Source organism: Labeo rohita, chromosome 14 (assembly GCF_022985175.1).
Source record: "Labeo rohita strain BAU-BD-2019 chromosome 14, IGBB_LRoh.1.0, whole genome shotgun sequence".
Lineage (NCBI taxonomy): Eukaryota > Metazoa > Chordata > Actinopteri > Cypriniformes > Cyprinidae > Labeo > Labeo rohita.
In genome coordinates this window covers 1,287,923-1,300,469 of record NC_066882.1, presented here as the reverse complement: position 1 = coordinate 1,300,469, position 12,547 = coordinate 1,287,923, and the positions used below count along the sequence as shown (strand labels likewise).

The 12,547-nt window shown below is 34.8% G+C and overlaps 1 protein-coding gene across 1 annotated transcript; it reads left to right on the top strand.

The window, feature by feature from the left end:
• Positions 1-264: 264 nt before the first annotated feature.
• klb (klotho beta) lies at positions 265-12,198 on the top strand. Its single transcript, XM_051127114.1, has 5 exons — positions 265-1,328; positions 2,789-3,302; positions 4,721-4,986; positions 5,887-6,973; positions 9,830-12,198. Exons 1-5 carry the CDS (start codon positions 633-635, stop codon positions 10,270-10,272), a joined length of 3,006 nt encoding a protein of 1,001 aa, XP_050983071.1. The 5' UTR covers positions 265-632; the 3' UTR covers positions 10,273-12,198.
• Positions 12,199-12,547: the final 349 nt, after the last annotated feature.

Genomic DNA, 12,547 nt, shown 5'->3' with positions numbered 1-12,547 from the left:
ATTATTGTATTAATTATATTTTCCAATATATATATATATATATATATGTATATAAGATATTTTGATATTTGATATTTGATATTTTATATTCTAGAGAAAATCAAACCTATTTTGAGGACGTTAAGGTTTTTTAAATTAAATATAATATTTAATTTTTTATTATTAAATATTACATTTAACCTTAATGCATGCATTTACATTGATGAATACTGGATATTGTGAATAGTGATCAATTTAATAGAGAATGAAAGGTGTGATCTAAGATCATTTACAGGGCCCGTAGAGCGTGTGTTTCAGAAAAAGCCAAATTAAATTTGCTCCATTGATCTGCCAGATAAAACATCCTTCATTCTCTCCGCTTCTTTCTTCTTCTTTCTTTCTCTCCATCCATCATCAGTCTTTCTCGCCTTCCCTTCCTTTCTCTTGTTCTCAGACGCTGTAAGTCATGAGAGGATCAGAGTTCATGTTAATCATTGATCAGAGCTTCATCTTCCTGCTCTCTCAGATCTTCAGTGTTTATGTGCGTCACTCGCTTTCTGACGCTATGTGCTTCTCGTTTGCTTTTATTAACAATGCTTTGGTTTTCCAGTGGAGGACGATGAGCGGATTTGTGCTCCTATAGGAGGCTCACGATGTTTCGTGTCTCGTCTGTGTGCGTGTCTTTAGTGTTGATTTTATGTGGAACGGCTGAGAAAGTCCAGGGAAAATCATCCAAACTGTGGCTGGAGCCACTCAACGACACGTTCCTGCAGACCGGCACGTTTCCCAGCGGGTTTCTGTGGGGCGTCGGGACCGCGGCGTTCCCGACCGAAGGGTCTTGGGATGCGGACGGGAAGGGCGAGTCGGTGTGGGACCGTTTCACCCGTCACACGGATCCGTCCAGCGACAGCTACGTGCAGTGGGAGGAGGATCTGAACTCGGTTCGGTATCTGGGAGTGAACTTCTATGCTTTTTCTTTATCGTGGACGCGGCTTTTCCCTGATGGAAACCCGACGGCAAATCCCAACCCGGCCGGGGTGCAGCATTACCGGCGTTTGATCGGCAGGTTAAAGGAGCTTCAGGTGGAGCCGGTCGTGACTCTGTTTCACTGGGATTTGCCGCAGGTGCTGCAGGAGCGATTCGGAGGATGGCTGAACCACAGCACGGCGGACGTGTTCGCTGATTACGCCGCGTTTTGCTTCCGAACATTCGGTGCAGAGATTCGGTACTGGATTACGATGCATAACCCCTTTCTCCTGGCCATCCAGGGATACGGGACAGGCGCTCACGCTCCCGGAGTGACCGGAGACCCTGCTGACCCCTTCATCGCTGCACACAACCTCATCAGGGTGAGTCTGGGGTCAGAGGTCAAAGGTCAGGCTCATTTTTCAGCTCAGCTGTGAAGAGAGTAAATGCAGAAGTAATGCAGCGTGCATGATTGTGTTTTTTTATTGGAAAACACAAAGATGCGTGTCATGAGATACGTAGGGATTCATGAGCTTCCAACAGCCACAAATGTGAGAGAAATTAAAATACAGTTACAAATGTTTTTGTAGTTCTGTTAAAAATATCCTGGTCACATTTCATCCCATTTTTGTACAAAGAATATTAAGCCTATTAATTTAACCACTAGGTTTATTTATTTGTTTGTTTATTGCATTTTGTAATTGAGCACATTTGTAATGTTTTAATTAGGGTTTTTTTTGACGTTTTTAATAGTGATAATACATTTAAAAATGTTCTATGAAATTCAACTATGTAGTAATTTTTAACACTATTTTAATGACAATAAGCATTTTTTTCCAAAACAAGTTTAATTTTCATTACTGTAATCTGCCTAGATGTTTTATTTTTCTTTGTGTTTTTAATAGTGATTTCTGTCTAATTCAATTACTGTAAAAAAAATAAATAATAAATTATATATCTTTTAATATTGTTATAATATAATTTACATTTATATCATGTATTATTATTATTTTTATTTATATCACACAAAGGCCATGCATAATTTTTTGCATCTTGTTTTCTCTTATGATTTTAACATTAACCAATTAATTGCCAAAAATCTTAACAAAACAAGTCAACAAAAAAGTTTTTCATGTGTTTCATGAATAAAGTTTTTTCTTAAATAATTTATTTATAATACATTAAGAATACTTATTTTATTTATTTTTTAAGGTACATAAAATGCATTTTTAGTAAATACACTACCAGTCAAAAGTATTTGAACACTAAGATTTTTTGTTTTTTAAACACATCTCTTCTGCTCACCAAGCCTGCATTTATTGATCCGAAATACAGCAAAAGCAGTAATATTGTGAAATATTTTTTTACTATTTAAAATAACTTCTTTCTAACTTAATATATTTTAAAATGAAATTTATTCCTGTGATCAATGCTAATTTTTTGCTCCATTACTCCAGAAATTATAGAAATGAATACTTTTGTTCAGCAAGGATGCTTTAAATTGATCAAAAGTGTTGATGAAGACATTTATAATGTTACAAAATATTTAAATGTAAAAAAAAAAATCTACTCAGCTGTTTTCAACATAATAATAATAAAAAATTTTATTAAAGCAGCAAATCAGAATATTAAAATGATTTCTGAAGGATCATGTGACTGGAGTAATGATGCTTAAAATTAAGCTTTGAAATCACAGGAATAAATTACATTTCTAAATGTAAAAATTACATAATCTAATAAATTAGTGAGAACATTACTGAGATGGAGGCTTGTCATCCAAAAGCTGAATGCAGCATCACTGGTGATTTCTGTAGTGATGTGGTTTGTTTTCATGTTTCCGCAGGCTCATGCTAAAGCCTGGCACGTTTACGACAAACACTTCAGACCCCATCAGCACGGTAAAGTCTCCATCACACTCGGCTCTCATTGGGTGGAGCCTCTTCACGGCCAGGCCACGCCCACCAACATGGAGCTCTGCCAGAAAGCCATGGAGGCTGTGATTGGCTGGTTCGCCGAGCCCATATATGGAAGTGGAGATTATCCCGAGTCGCTGAAGGCCTCGAACCGTGGCGTAATCCCAGAAATCAGCGCGCAGGAGCGGCTCTGGCTGAAGGGCACCGCCGATTTCTTCTCTCTGGCCTTCGGGCCCGAGACGCTGAGGGTGGGCCGAGGACTGGCCCGGTTCGGGCAGACGGTGAAGCTGGACCTGAGGAGCGTTCTGGTCTGGGTTCAGCAGACGTACGGCGACCCGCAGGTGCTGGTGGCAGAGAGCGGATGGTTCTCTGACGAGTCTGTCGGAGTCGAGGACACTGTGGCCATTTATCTGATGAAGAGGTTCATCTTACAAGTCATGCAAGGTGAGCGTGTCTTTTCAACCCTGTTCACACCTGAAATGCTGGTGGTGATATGTATCTCATGGTAAAATGTAAAATGTAATTTTCTGCTTGCAAAAAAAGTATTTATTTGTTTGTTTTGAAGTATTTTTAATAATATTTATTAATACATTTGTGACCCTGCACCACAAAACCAGTCATAAGGGTCAATTTTTTAAAATTGGGATTTTTATATGTCATCCGAATAAATAAGCTTTCCACTGATGTATGGTTTGTTAGGACAGGACAATATTTGGCTGAGATACAACAATTTGAAAATCAGGAATCTAAGGATGCAAAAAATCTAAATATTGAGAAAATCACCTTTAAATTCGTCCAAATGAGGTTCTTAGCAATGCATATTACTAATAAAAAATTAAGTAAATATTTATGGAAGGAAATTTACATATTCATGGAACGTGATCTTTACTTAATATCCTAATGATTTTTGGCATAAAAGAAAAATTGATAAGTTTGACCGATACAATGTATTTTGGGCTATTGCTACAAATATACCTGTGATACTTAAGACTGGTTTTGTGGTCCAGGGTCACATTTTATCATAAATACATGTTATTTATTGAGAATAAATAAAAAAAATTAATTTATACATTAATTTGTAAAAAATACATTTTGTTTATTTATAGATATATATATTTTTTAAATAAATACATGCATATTTTTCGTTAAACATATTTATTTAAATGTAATACACACATAAATAAAGGAATTTATTTGTCTAAATATCTGAAAAAAAATATTTATTCATATTTTTGGAACTGTATTATTTTTCATACATTTAATTTAATTAAAAACATAAAGCATCTATTTCTAAACATTTATTGTCAATAAATAAAATGTATTTATTAATACATGTTTATAAATAAATACATTTATTTAAATGTATATAAATAAAAAAAATATTTATTTATGCATTCTTACTTATTTTGTAATTAATAGGAACATTTTAATAAATAAATACATTTATTTTGGATTTTATTTTATATAAATAATTTAATTTAATAATTTTTTCAATAAATACAGTTATTCATATATTAAAAATATAAGAAGAAATATAAATAAGAAGAAATATTTCAGTGCACTATTTGCAGATCACTAATTATCATTTGTTTATTAATGTTGTCTTTCTGTTGTATGTGTCACTGACAGACTACAGTGATTGAATGACGTTTAAATGTTTAATTGTTAGCTAAATGCATAAATAATCACAATGCATTTCCATAACACACTAATGATTAAAATATAGATGCAATTAGCACTGTAAGATTGAAATAAAACCCTGAATGAATTAAATGAAATATGAAACAATATGAAATATGAAACAATTTGTCAATAACGCTTGTCAATAACGTCATAGTTTCTTTGCATTTGTGTTCTGTCAGCCGTTTCCATAGACAAAGTGCGTGTGTTTGGATACACGGCCTGGAGTCTGCTGGACGGGTTCGAGTGGAATCACGGTTACAGCACACGGAGAGGTTTATTCTACATCGACTTCAGTAAACCTCAGCGCCGCAGACTCCCGAAGACCAGCGCTCAGTTCTACAGACGACTGGTCACAGACAACGGCTTCCCTGCCGAAAACACACCAAACACTGATGGACGATTCCCGTGTGACTTCCAGTTTGGTGTGTCCGAATCAGTATTACAGGTGAGGAAAGAGGAAAAATACTGCTAATTAAAAATCTGTTAGTGAACACTTTGCATTGATTTAAAAACAATGTTTTAGTACTTTTAACAAATAGGTTTAGTCGTATTTTGGTTTATTCTGCATAATGTGGTCAAACCAAACTAAAATTATATTGTGAACATTTACATTGTCTAATACAGTGGTTCTTAAACTTTTTATACCAAAAAAACAAACAACCAAACACCTTTTTAGATAAATGCAGTGTTTTAACATTGATTTATATTTAATTTAGTGATTCCTCTGCGTACCAGTAGAGAGCTCATGAGTACCATGTAAATAAGATTAACTTTGATAAAATAAAAATAAAATTAACTAACTAATTAATATTGTGTCCATACATTTATATTTGTATCAATTTTGATCCCATTAGTAATTTAATTTAATTTAGATTAATATACTGTATATAAATAGGTTATAAACAGGATCATATGTAAGATCAACATATGTAATATTGTATTATGGTATAAAGAACGTAATTTTTTCAATCAAATTTGAGTACATTATTAATTTCATTTTGCTATATATAGATTTATATATATATAGATATACATTTTATAGCTATGAAGATATTTAAAACTTTTGTTTTAATTTATTTTGTGTTTTTTAAAGTTTATATATGCACTGTATGTGTATATATAAATGAACTAAAGAAAATAATAATAGTTTTATTTTATGGCTATTTATTTTTTTATTTAACATAAAATATAATAATACAATTTCTTAAAAGCTTCTCTTAAGATATCAGGCTGTGAATTCATTTGGCTCCAGGTCATTTTATCCTGTAGTTTTCAGTAGATTTAAAATTAGTTTTCTTTTACAAATTTTTCTTTAATTGTATTAATTTCTCAACATGTTCTCCAGGTGCATCTGCGTCCGTTCTCACCGCAGTTCACCGATCCGCACCTGTACCGCTGGAACCTTTCGGGCGATGGCGCTCTCACTCCCGTGATGGGCGTCTTGCTTCAAACGCGGCCGGCGCAGTGCACGGACTTCCTATATATTCAGCGGCACCTGTTTCTCCTGGGGATCACGGGGTCGACGCACTACCGCTTCGCCCTGGACTGGACGCATCTAGGCGACCCGGCGTCTGTGGACCCGGAGACGGTTCGATTCTACCGGTGTGTGTTGATGGAGCTACATCGCAGAGGAATCCGTCCAGTCGTGACGCTGTATCACCCCAGCTACCGCTCACCCTCGCTGGGTTTGCCCGAATTTCTGCACACTAACGGCGGTTGGAGAAACGCTAGCACTGTGGAGGCGTTCGTCAAGTATGCTGCATTTTGCTTTCGTGAATTTGGAGCCTTGGTGCCGACGTGGATCACCGTTAACGAGCCGAACCGGTTAACGGAAGCTTACGCAGAGGACCAGCAAATAGTTGCACGTCACCTGCTACAAGCGCATGCGAAAGCGTGGCACGTTTACAACGAACGGTTTCGAAAGAAACAAAGCGGGACTGTTAGTTTGGCTCTCCATGCTGATTGGGTGGAACCGGCCAATCCGTTTTTAGACTCTCACAAATCTGCCCAGCAACAGTTTATGGCGTTCGAACTGGGGCGTTTTCTTGACCCTCTGATTGGTGGAGGGAATGAGGGGCGTGGCAGCACTCTGATTGGCTTCTCTGATGTCGAGAGGGCGGAGCTGAAAGGGACATTGGATTTCGTCGCTCTTAATCACTTTACGACACGCTTAGTGTCGCCATGGAAACAGCCGAAGCCGCCGAACCAGGAGCACGGCTGCTCGCTGATGACCGACGCCACCTGGCCGGTGTCGCACCTGGGACAGGCGCTCGTGCCCTGGGGTCTCCGCAGGATGCTGGGATGGGTGAAGAATCGCTATGGCGACGGCCTCCCCATCGTTATCACAGCGTCAGGGGTGGACGATCAGGCAGTTCATGATGACCAGCTGAGACAGAGCTATATCAGGAGCTACCTGCAGGAGGCGCTGAAAGGTAAGCAGAGTCTGAATGTATTTTTATAAAGGCTACATGTTTGATTTAAGAATTTTTGAATATTATTTTTATTATTTAAAAAAATTATTGAAAGTTATTTCATTATTTTTTTTTGTTTTAACTTGTTGTTATTATTATTATTGTTCTCGTTATTTTATTTTTTTAAATCAATTTATTAATTTATTTTATAATATTTTGATCAATTTGAGTTTTTTTTTCTTCCAATAGATATTAAACTAAATACTAACTAAACTAGATACTAGGTTTTTTTTCACTAAACTAAGTGTTAAATATTTTATTATGTAATATAAAAAAGTAAATATTTTATAGATTTTTTAATGTTATATATTATATACTATATTAAGTGTAAATATTCATTACTGTTGACATTATTATTTCTTTTTAATTATTTTTATATATGTTTATATGTTCCATTTGTCATATATATATATATATATATATATATATATATATATATAACAACATGTAAATATTTAAACAATTATTTAATTATTTTATTGTATTATCTTACTTTATTTATTTTTTATTTATTTATTATATATATATATTTTTTTTATTAATTTTATTTATTTTTTTTATTTTCTTCCAAATGATATTAAACTAAATATCAAATTTATTTATTTATTTTACATATTATATACTATATCAAGGGGTGGGAACTAGAAGGGCGTAAGTGACATTTTGGGTGAAATGGAGATATATAAATGGATATATGTATATGAAAGCTCTTGATGAGCTCTTTCTCCTGGCAAAAGTGTATTGTCTTACATGAGTGTACAAATTTTTATTATAAACGACTGAAATCTGTACACAATGTCAGATTAAACTGGTAAATTTTTGTTTTGATCCTCCTGTAAAGTTAGTGAAATGTCACTTACGGCTTTCTGGTTCTCACCCCTCGATATTAAAGTATTAATTGTTTATATTATTGTTATTATTTCATATTATTTTTACTATTTGTATTATATATTCCATTTGTCATATATAAAGCACTAGTAAGTGCCAACTTTTAGCACTTGGTTTAATTTTTCATAATTTCCATATATATATATATATATGTATGTAGCATTCAGCTCTGAGATGAATCAGACCAACGTTTAATTTGAAGCAAAACATTGGCAGTTTCTAAGCTCAAATCTCATTTGTTGCTCTTTATGATAATATGGGTGTGTTCAACTATATAATCGTTATGTGTAGGCAATATAAACAGCGATTCTGGCTCATCAAAGAGCACTAATGAGCCGTGATTATGAAACATGCCCTCATTATATCTAATATCAATATTAGACATTAAAGAGCCGCGTTAGCTAGCGCTGCAGTGTGTGTGTGTTATCTAGCGTTATCTGTTTTACGTGCTGTAATCAGCTGCTTCCTCTGAGGTTTGACATGAGGGTCAAAGGTGGCACTGCTGTAATTCTGTCTCAGAGCTGTTAATGAGCGACCTTTGAGACGTTATGAGCACACAGGGGCACACGGGCGTCATGTGGATACTGTATGATCCTTGAGCCCAGTGCGTCTGCTTTTAAAGTGTTTGTGCGGATGTGACACTGTCGCTTAATGCTTTAGTGTGTGTGTGTGTGTGTGTGTGTGTGATCTGACAGATTACGTGATAAAGCTGTGAACAACATGACCTGTTTTTACCTGTGTGCATTTGGAAAAAACAACACTGTGTTATATCACAGTTTTCCATACCAAGGTTCATGAAACACTGGCTGGCTAATAACAAATTAATTCTTTTTAAATAAAAACAATCAAAATAAAATACATACTAAAATTTGTTAAATAATTTGTTTGTCATTTGACCATTAACTATGGGCCATCAGAAAACCATGAACACGCGAATGCGTTAAAGTGTTGAAATCTTTATTTATTAACTAAATCATAACAAGTAAAGTGAAGATGAATAAATGAAATATTAACATATATTGTTGAAATATCACTTATATTTAAATATGAACTTAAAATTAACTTACAATTTCAAATATTAACAAAATGTCACTTATTTTAGCTCAAAAGGGGTTTGGCTGAAAAAAAAAAGATCAATAAAATAAATAAATCATTAAAAAAATCTAAATAAAACACTAAAAAAGATAAAATATTTTATTAGAAAATTGTTGGAATGTTAACTTTAAATTTAAATATCACTTATATTTAAATATGCTTAAACATTAACTTAAAATTTCAAATATTAACAAAATTTCACTTAAACATGAACTTAAAATGCCAAATATTAACAAAATTTCGCTTATTTTAGCTCAAAAATGAATAAATCATTAAAAAAATCTAAACAAAACACTGAAAAAGATAAAATATTTTATTTGTAAATTGTTGAAATATTAACTTTAAATATCACTTGTTTTTTAAATGTACTTAAACATTAATTTAAAATGTCAAATATGAACAAAATTTAACTTATTTTAGCTCAAAAGAGGTTTGAGGTAAAAAAAAAGAGATCAATTTTTAAATTTGTAAATTGTTAAAATATTAACTTAAGTAATTTAAATATAACTTATTTTTAAATATACTTAAACATTAACTCAAAAATTAACAAACTATTTTAGCTCAAAAGAGGTTTGGCTGAAAAATATTATTTGCTCAAACTGAACATAGCAAATATCAAAGTGATTATAATGCAGATTTAGTTTGCTAAGTAAAGTTCCTTGAGATTGTGTCATTAGACTAGGGATATGAAATAGCATCTAGAAATTGAAATGCATTAATATTGTATTTGTAATTTAAACTGAAAGAAATGTTCACTTTAATAGCAATACAAACTCTAGTACTAGTGATGATTGAGTTAAACTCTACTCTTCTCTTATTCTTTGCTCCGAGCAGCTCGTGAGTTGGACGCCGTCAATCTGAAAGGGTTTTATATCTGGAAGCTTCAGGACCATCATGACCTTCAGTTCGGTCTCTTCAGCTCAGCCGCTCATCACTCTCGACCCAAAGCGTCCGTCAGCCTGTACCGGGAGATCATCACCCACCGTGGCTTTCCGTCTGCTGCTAAACTGCGACCTTTGACCTGCCGGGACGCAAACAACAGGACGAGCTGCGAGCTCTGCATGCGGATCGCAGAGAACAAACCCCTGCTGTTCTTCAGCGTGTGCGTGTCCATCAGCGCGTCCATGCTCTGCGCACTCGTCATCGTCTCTGTGGTGAGGAAGAGGAGGAGGAAGAGGAGAAGAACGCCGATTAACGTTGGGCCGCAGAGACTCAGAGTCCAGCAGAGGTTCCCCATGATGAGGGTGGCACACGGGACAGGACTCCTGCGCCGTTGAACATTACATTTAAAGGAATGGTTCAGTCAAACTTGATGATTTACTCAACCTCAGGCAATACAAGATGTAGATGAGTTTGTTTCGTCAACAAAAAGGTGTCATTCCATCACTTGCTCACCAATGGATCCTCTGCAGTGAATGGGTGCCGTCAGAATAAGTGTCCAAACAGCTGAGAAAACATCATAAGTAATCCACATCACTCCAGTCCATCAGTTTATGTCTTCAGACGACAAAAGCTGCATGTTTGTAAAAAACAAATCTATCATTAAGTCCATAATCCAAGCAACAGTACATTTAAGCAGATTTTCAATTTTGGGTGAGCACTTCCTTTAAAGGGGACATCAGATGCCTGTTTTCCACAAGTGGATATGATTCTATAGGGTCTTAATGAAAAGTTTTAACGTACTTTGGTTAAAATTTCTCAATGGTAGAGTAAACACCACCCTGCCAACACACATTTATGTTCAAACACCATGAAAAAGTGAATTTTCCATCCAAACTCTGCTTTAAGTATTTAACACTTTGATGTATTGGCATGAAATTTGGTGGAAATTATCATTAGTGTGTCCTAAAGATGCCTGGAAAGTTTGAAGACAGCGCCACCTAGTGTTCAGAAGATACAGTCTATACCATGTCTATTAGAAATCCATCAAGGCATTTAACTTTATGGTTCATAAACCATAATAACGCTTTTTCAGTGAAAACGTCCATTTACTGTTGTCTCTCTCATCAAAATGCAGCCTCACATTTGTTTAGGGCTGTTTTGGCTTGTAAACAATGCTTGATCTGTGCAGATTTCTCTCCTGATTCAGACCAGACCACTTTTTCACTGAAAGTGTTATTATGGACTGTTTTAGTTTAAAATGTTTTAATGATAGATTTGTTTCCTTTGGCCTCACAACATGTTAACTGATGGACTGGAGTGGTGTAGATTACTTGTGGATTATTGTGATGTTTTATCAGCTGTTTGGACTGTCATTCTGACGGCACCCATTCACTGCAGAGGATCCATTGGTGAGACAGTGATGGAATGACACATTATTCCAAATCTGATGAAAGAAACCAACTCATCCTAATCTTACATGGCCCGAGGGCGTGCACATTTTCAGAAAATGTTAATTTTTGGTAGAACTGATGCTTCAAACAGGAAAATATGCATTAACAAAGTGGAATTTCATCCTAAACACTGCACATAATTAAACATCAAATATCTCCAGATTGACTGTGATTGTGTCACAAAACACAGCAGTTTCTTGTTCAGTGTGGACACATGTCTGTCACATTGCTTCTAGATCAGAGTTAAAACACTGGCAAACACAATGCACTTTAAAATGCACACATATACGTACAGCCAAAAGACCTGAAAAGTTACAATCCCTAACTAACCCTAAAGCCGGTAAACCCTGTAACTTTCACACCATATGTGCAAGAATACAAGAAAAGCGTTTTTTTTTCCATCCAAAACAATAGCCCCACCTCAAAATACGACAGTATACAGCTCAAATAGTGCACATTTTTGCTTTAGCAAAAATACAAGCATCACATTTCTGCTTTAAACTCACCAGAATGATTCCTTCAGTTAGTCCCGTTGTAAATGCTTGACTTAAGATGCTGTCTTGGACCCAGAGTGCTGTTTTTAGGAAGATTTGTGTATATTTTGTGTAAGATTTTTGGAGGAACTGTATCTGTCCTTGCAGAATCATCCATCAGGAGGGGCTGCTGCATCTGAATTCACATTGATTCGAATGATTAATGCCTGAGTTTTACTTTTTGATGGACTTTGACTGATTAAATTTGACTGAATTTTGAAAGTGAAAGAGAAATGGGGTGGCTGAAGGAAAAGAGAAGTAATTTAATGATGAATGTGTGCTGTATATTCTGTAATAATGTAAATAATATTAACATTAAAAATATTGTTTGAAACTGCTTACGACCAAGCTGTATAAAACCATCCAAACGGAAATGTAATATATGACAATACATTGTCCTATATCAAGGGCGATATCTGTATTTTCACTCATGCACATTCTCTGGGTAGAATTACAAACATTTTTGTAATCTCTGAAAAAGTTCTAATCATAATATGACAAGTGGACATTTTTAACATTCTTTGAACATTAAGAAACTTAAGTAATGTTATATTTAGGTGAAGATAAAGTTAGTAGAATGATGTAAGAAACGTTTTTGCAACCCTTAAATAACGTTAGAACCACAACAAGAAAACTGGACATTTCAGCATTTTAGAAATATTTTAAAACAATGTTCCTACAACATT

Bases quoted from the DNA above. Each gene is read 5' to 3' on its own strand.
- klb (XM_051127114.1), top strand. From the start codon at position 633: ATGTTTCGTGTCTCGTCTGTGTGCGTGTCTTTAGTGTTGATTTTATGT. The intron at 1,329-2,788 runs GTGAGTCTGGGG...ATGTTTCCGCAG, and splicing joins CTGCACACAACCTCATCAGG to GCTCATGCTAAAGCCTGGCA. The intron at 4,987-5,886 runs GTGAGGAAAGAG...CATGTTCTCCAG, and splicing joins TGTCCGAATCAGTATTACAG to GTGCATCTGCGTCCGTTCTC.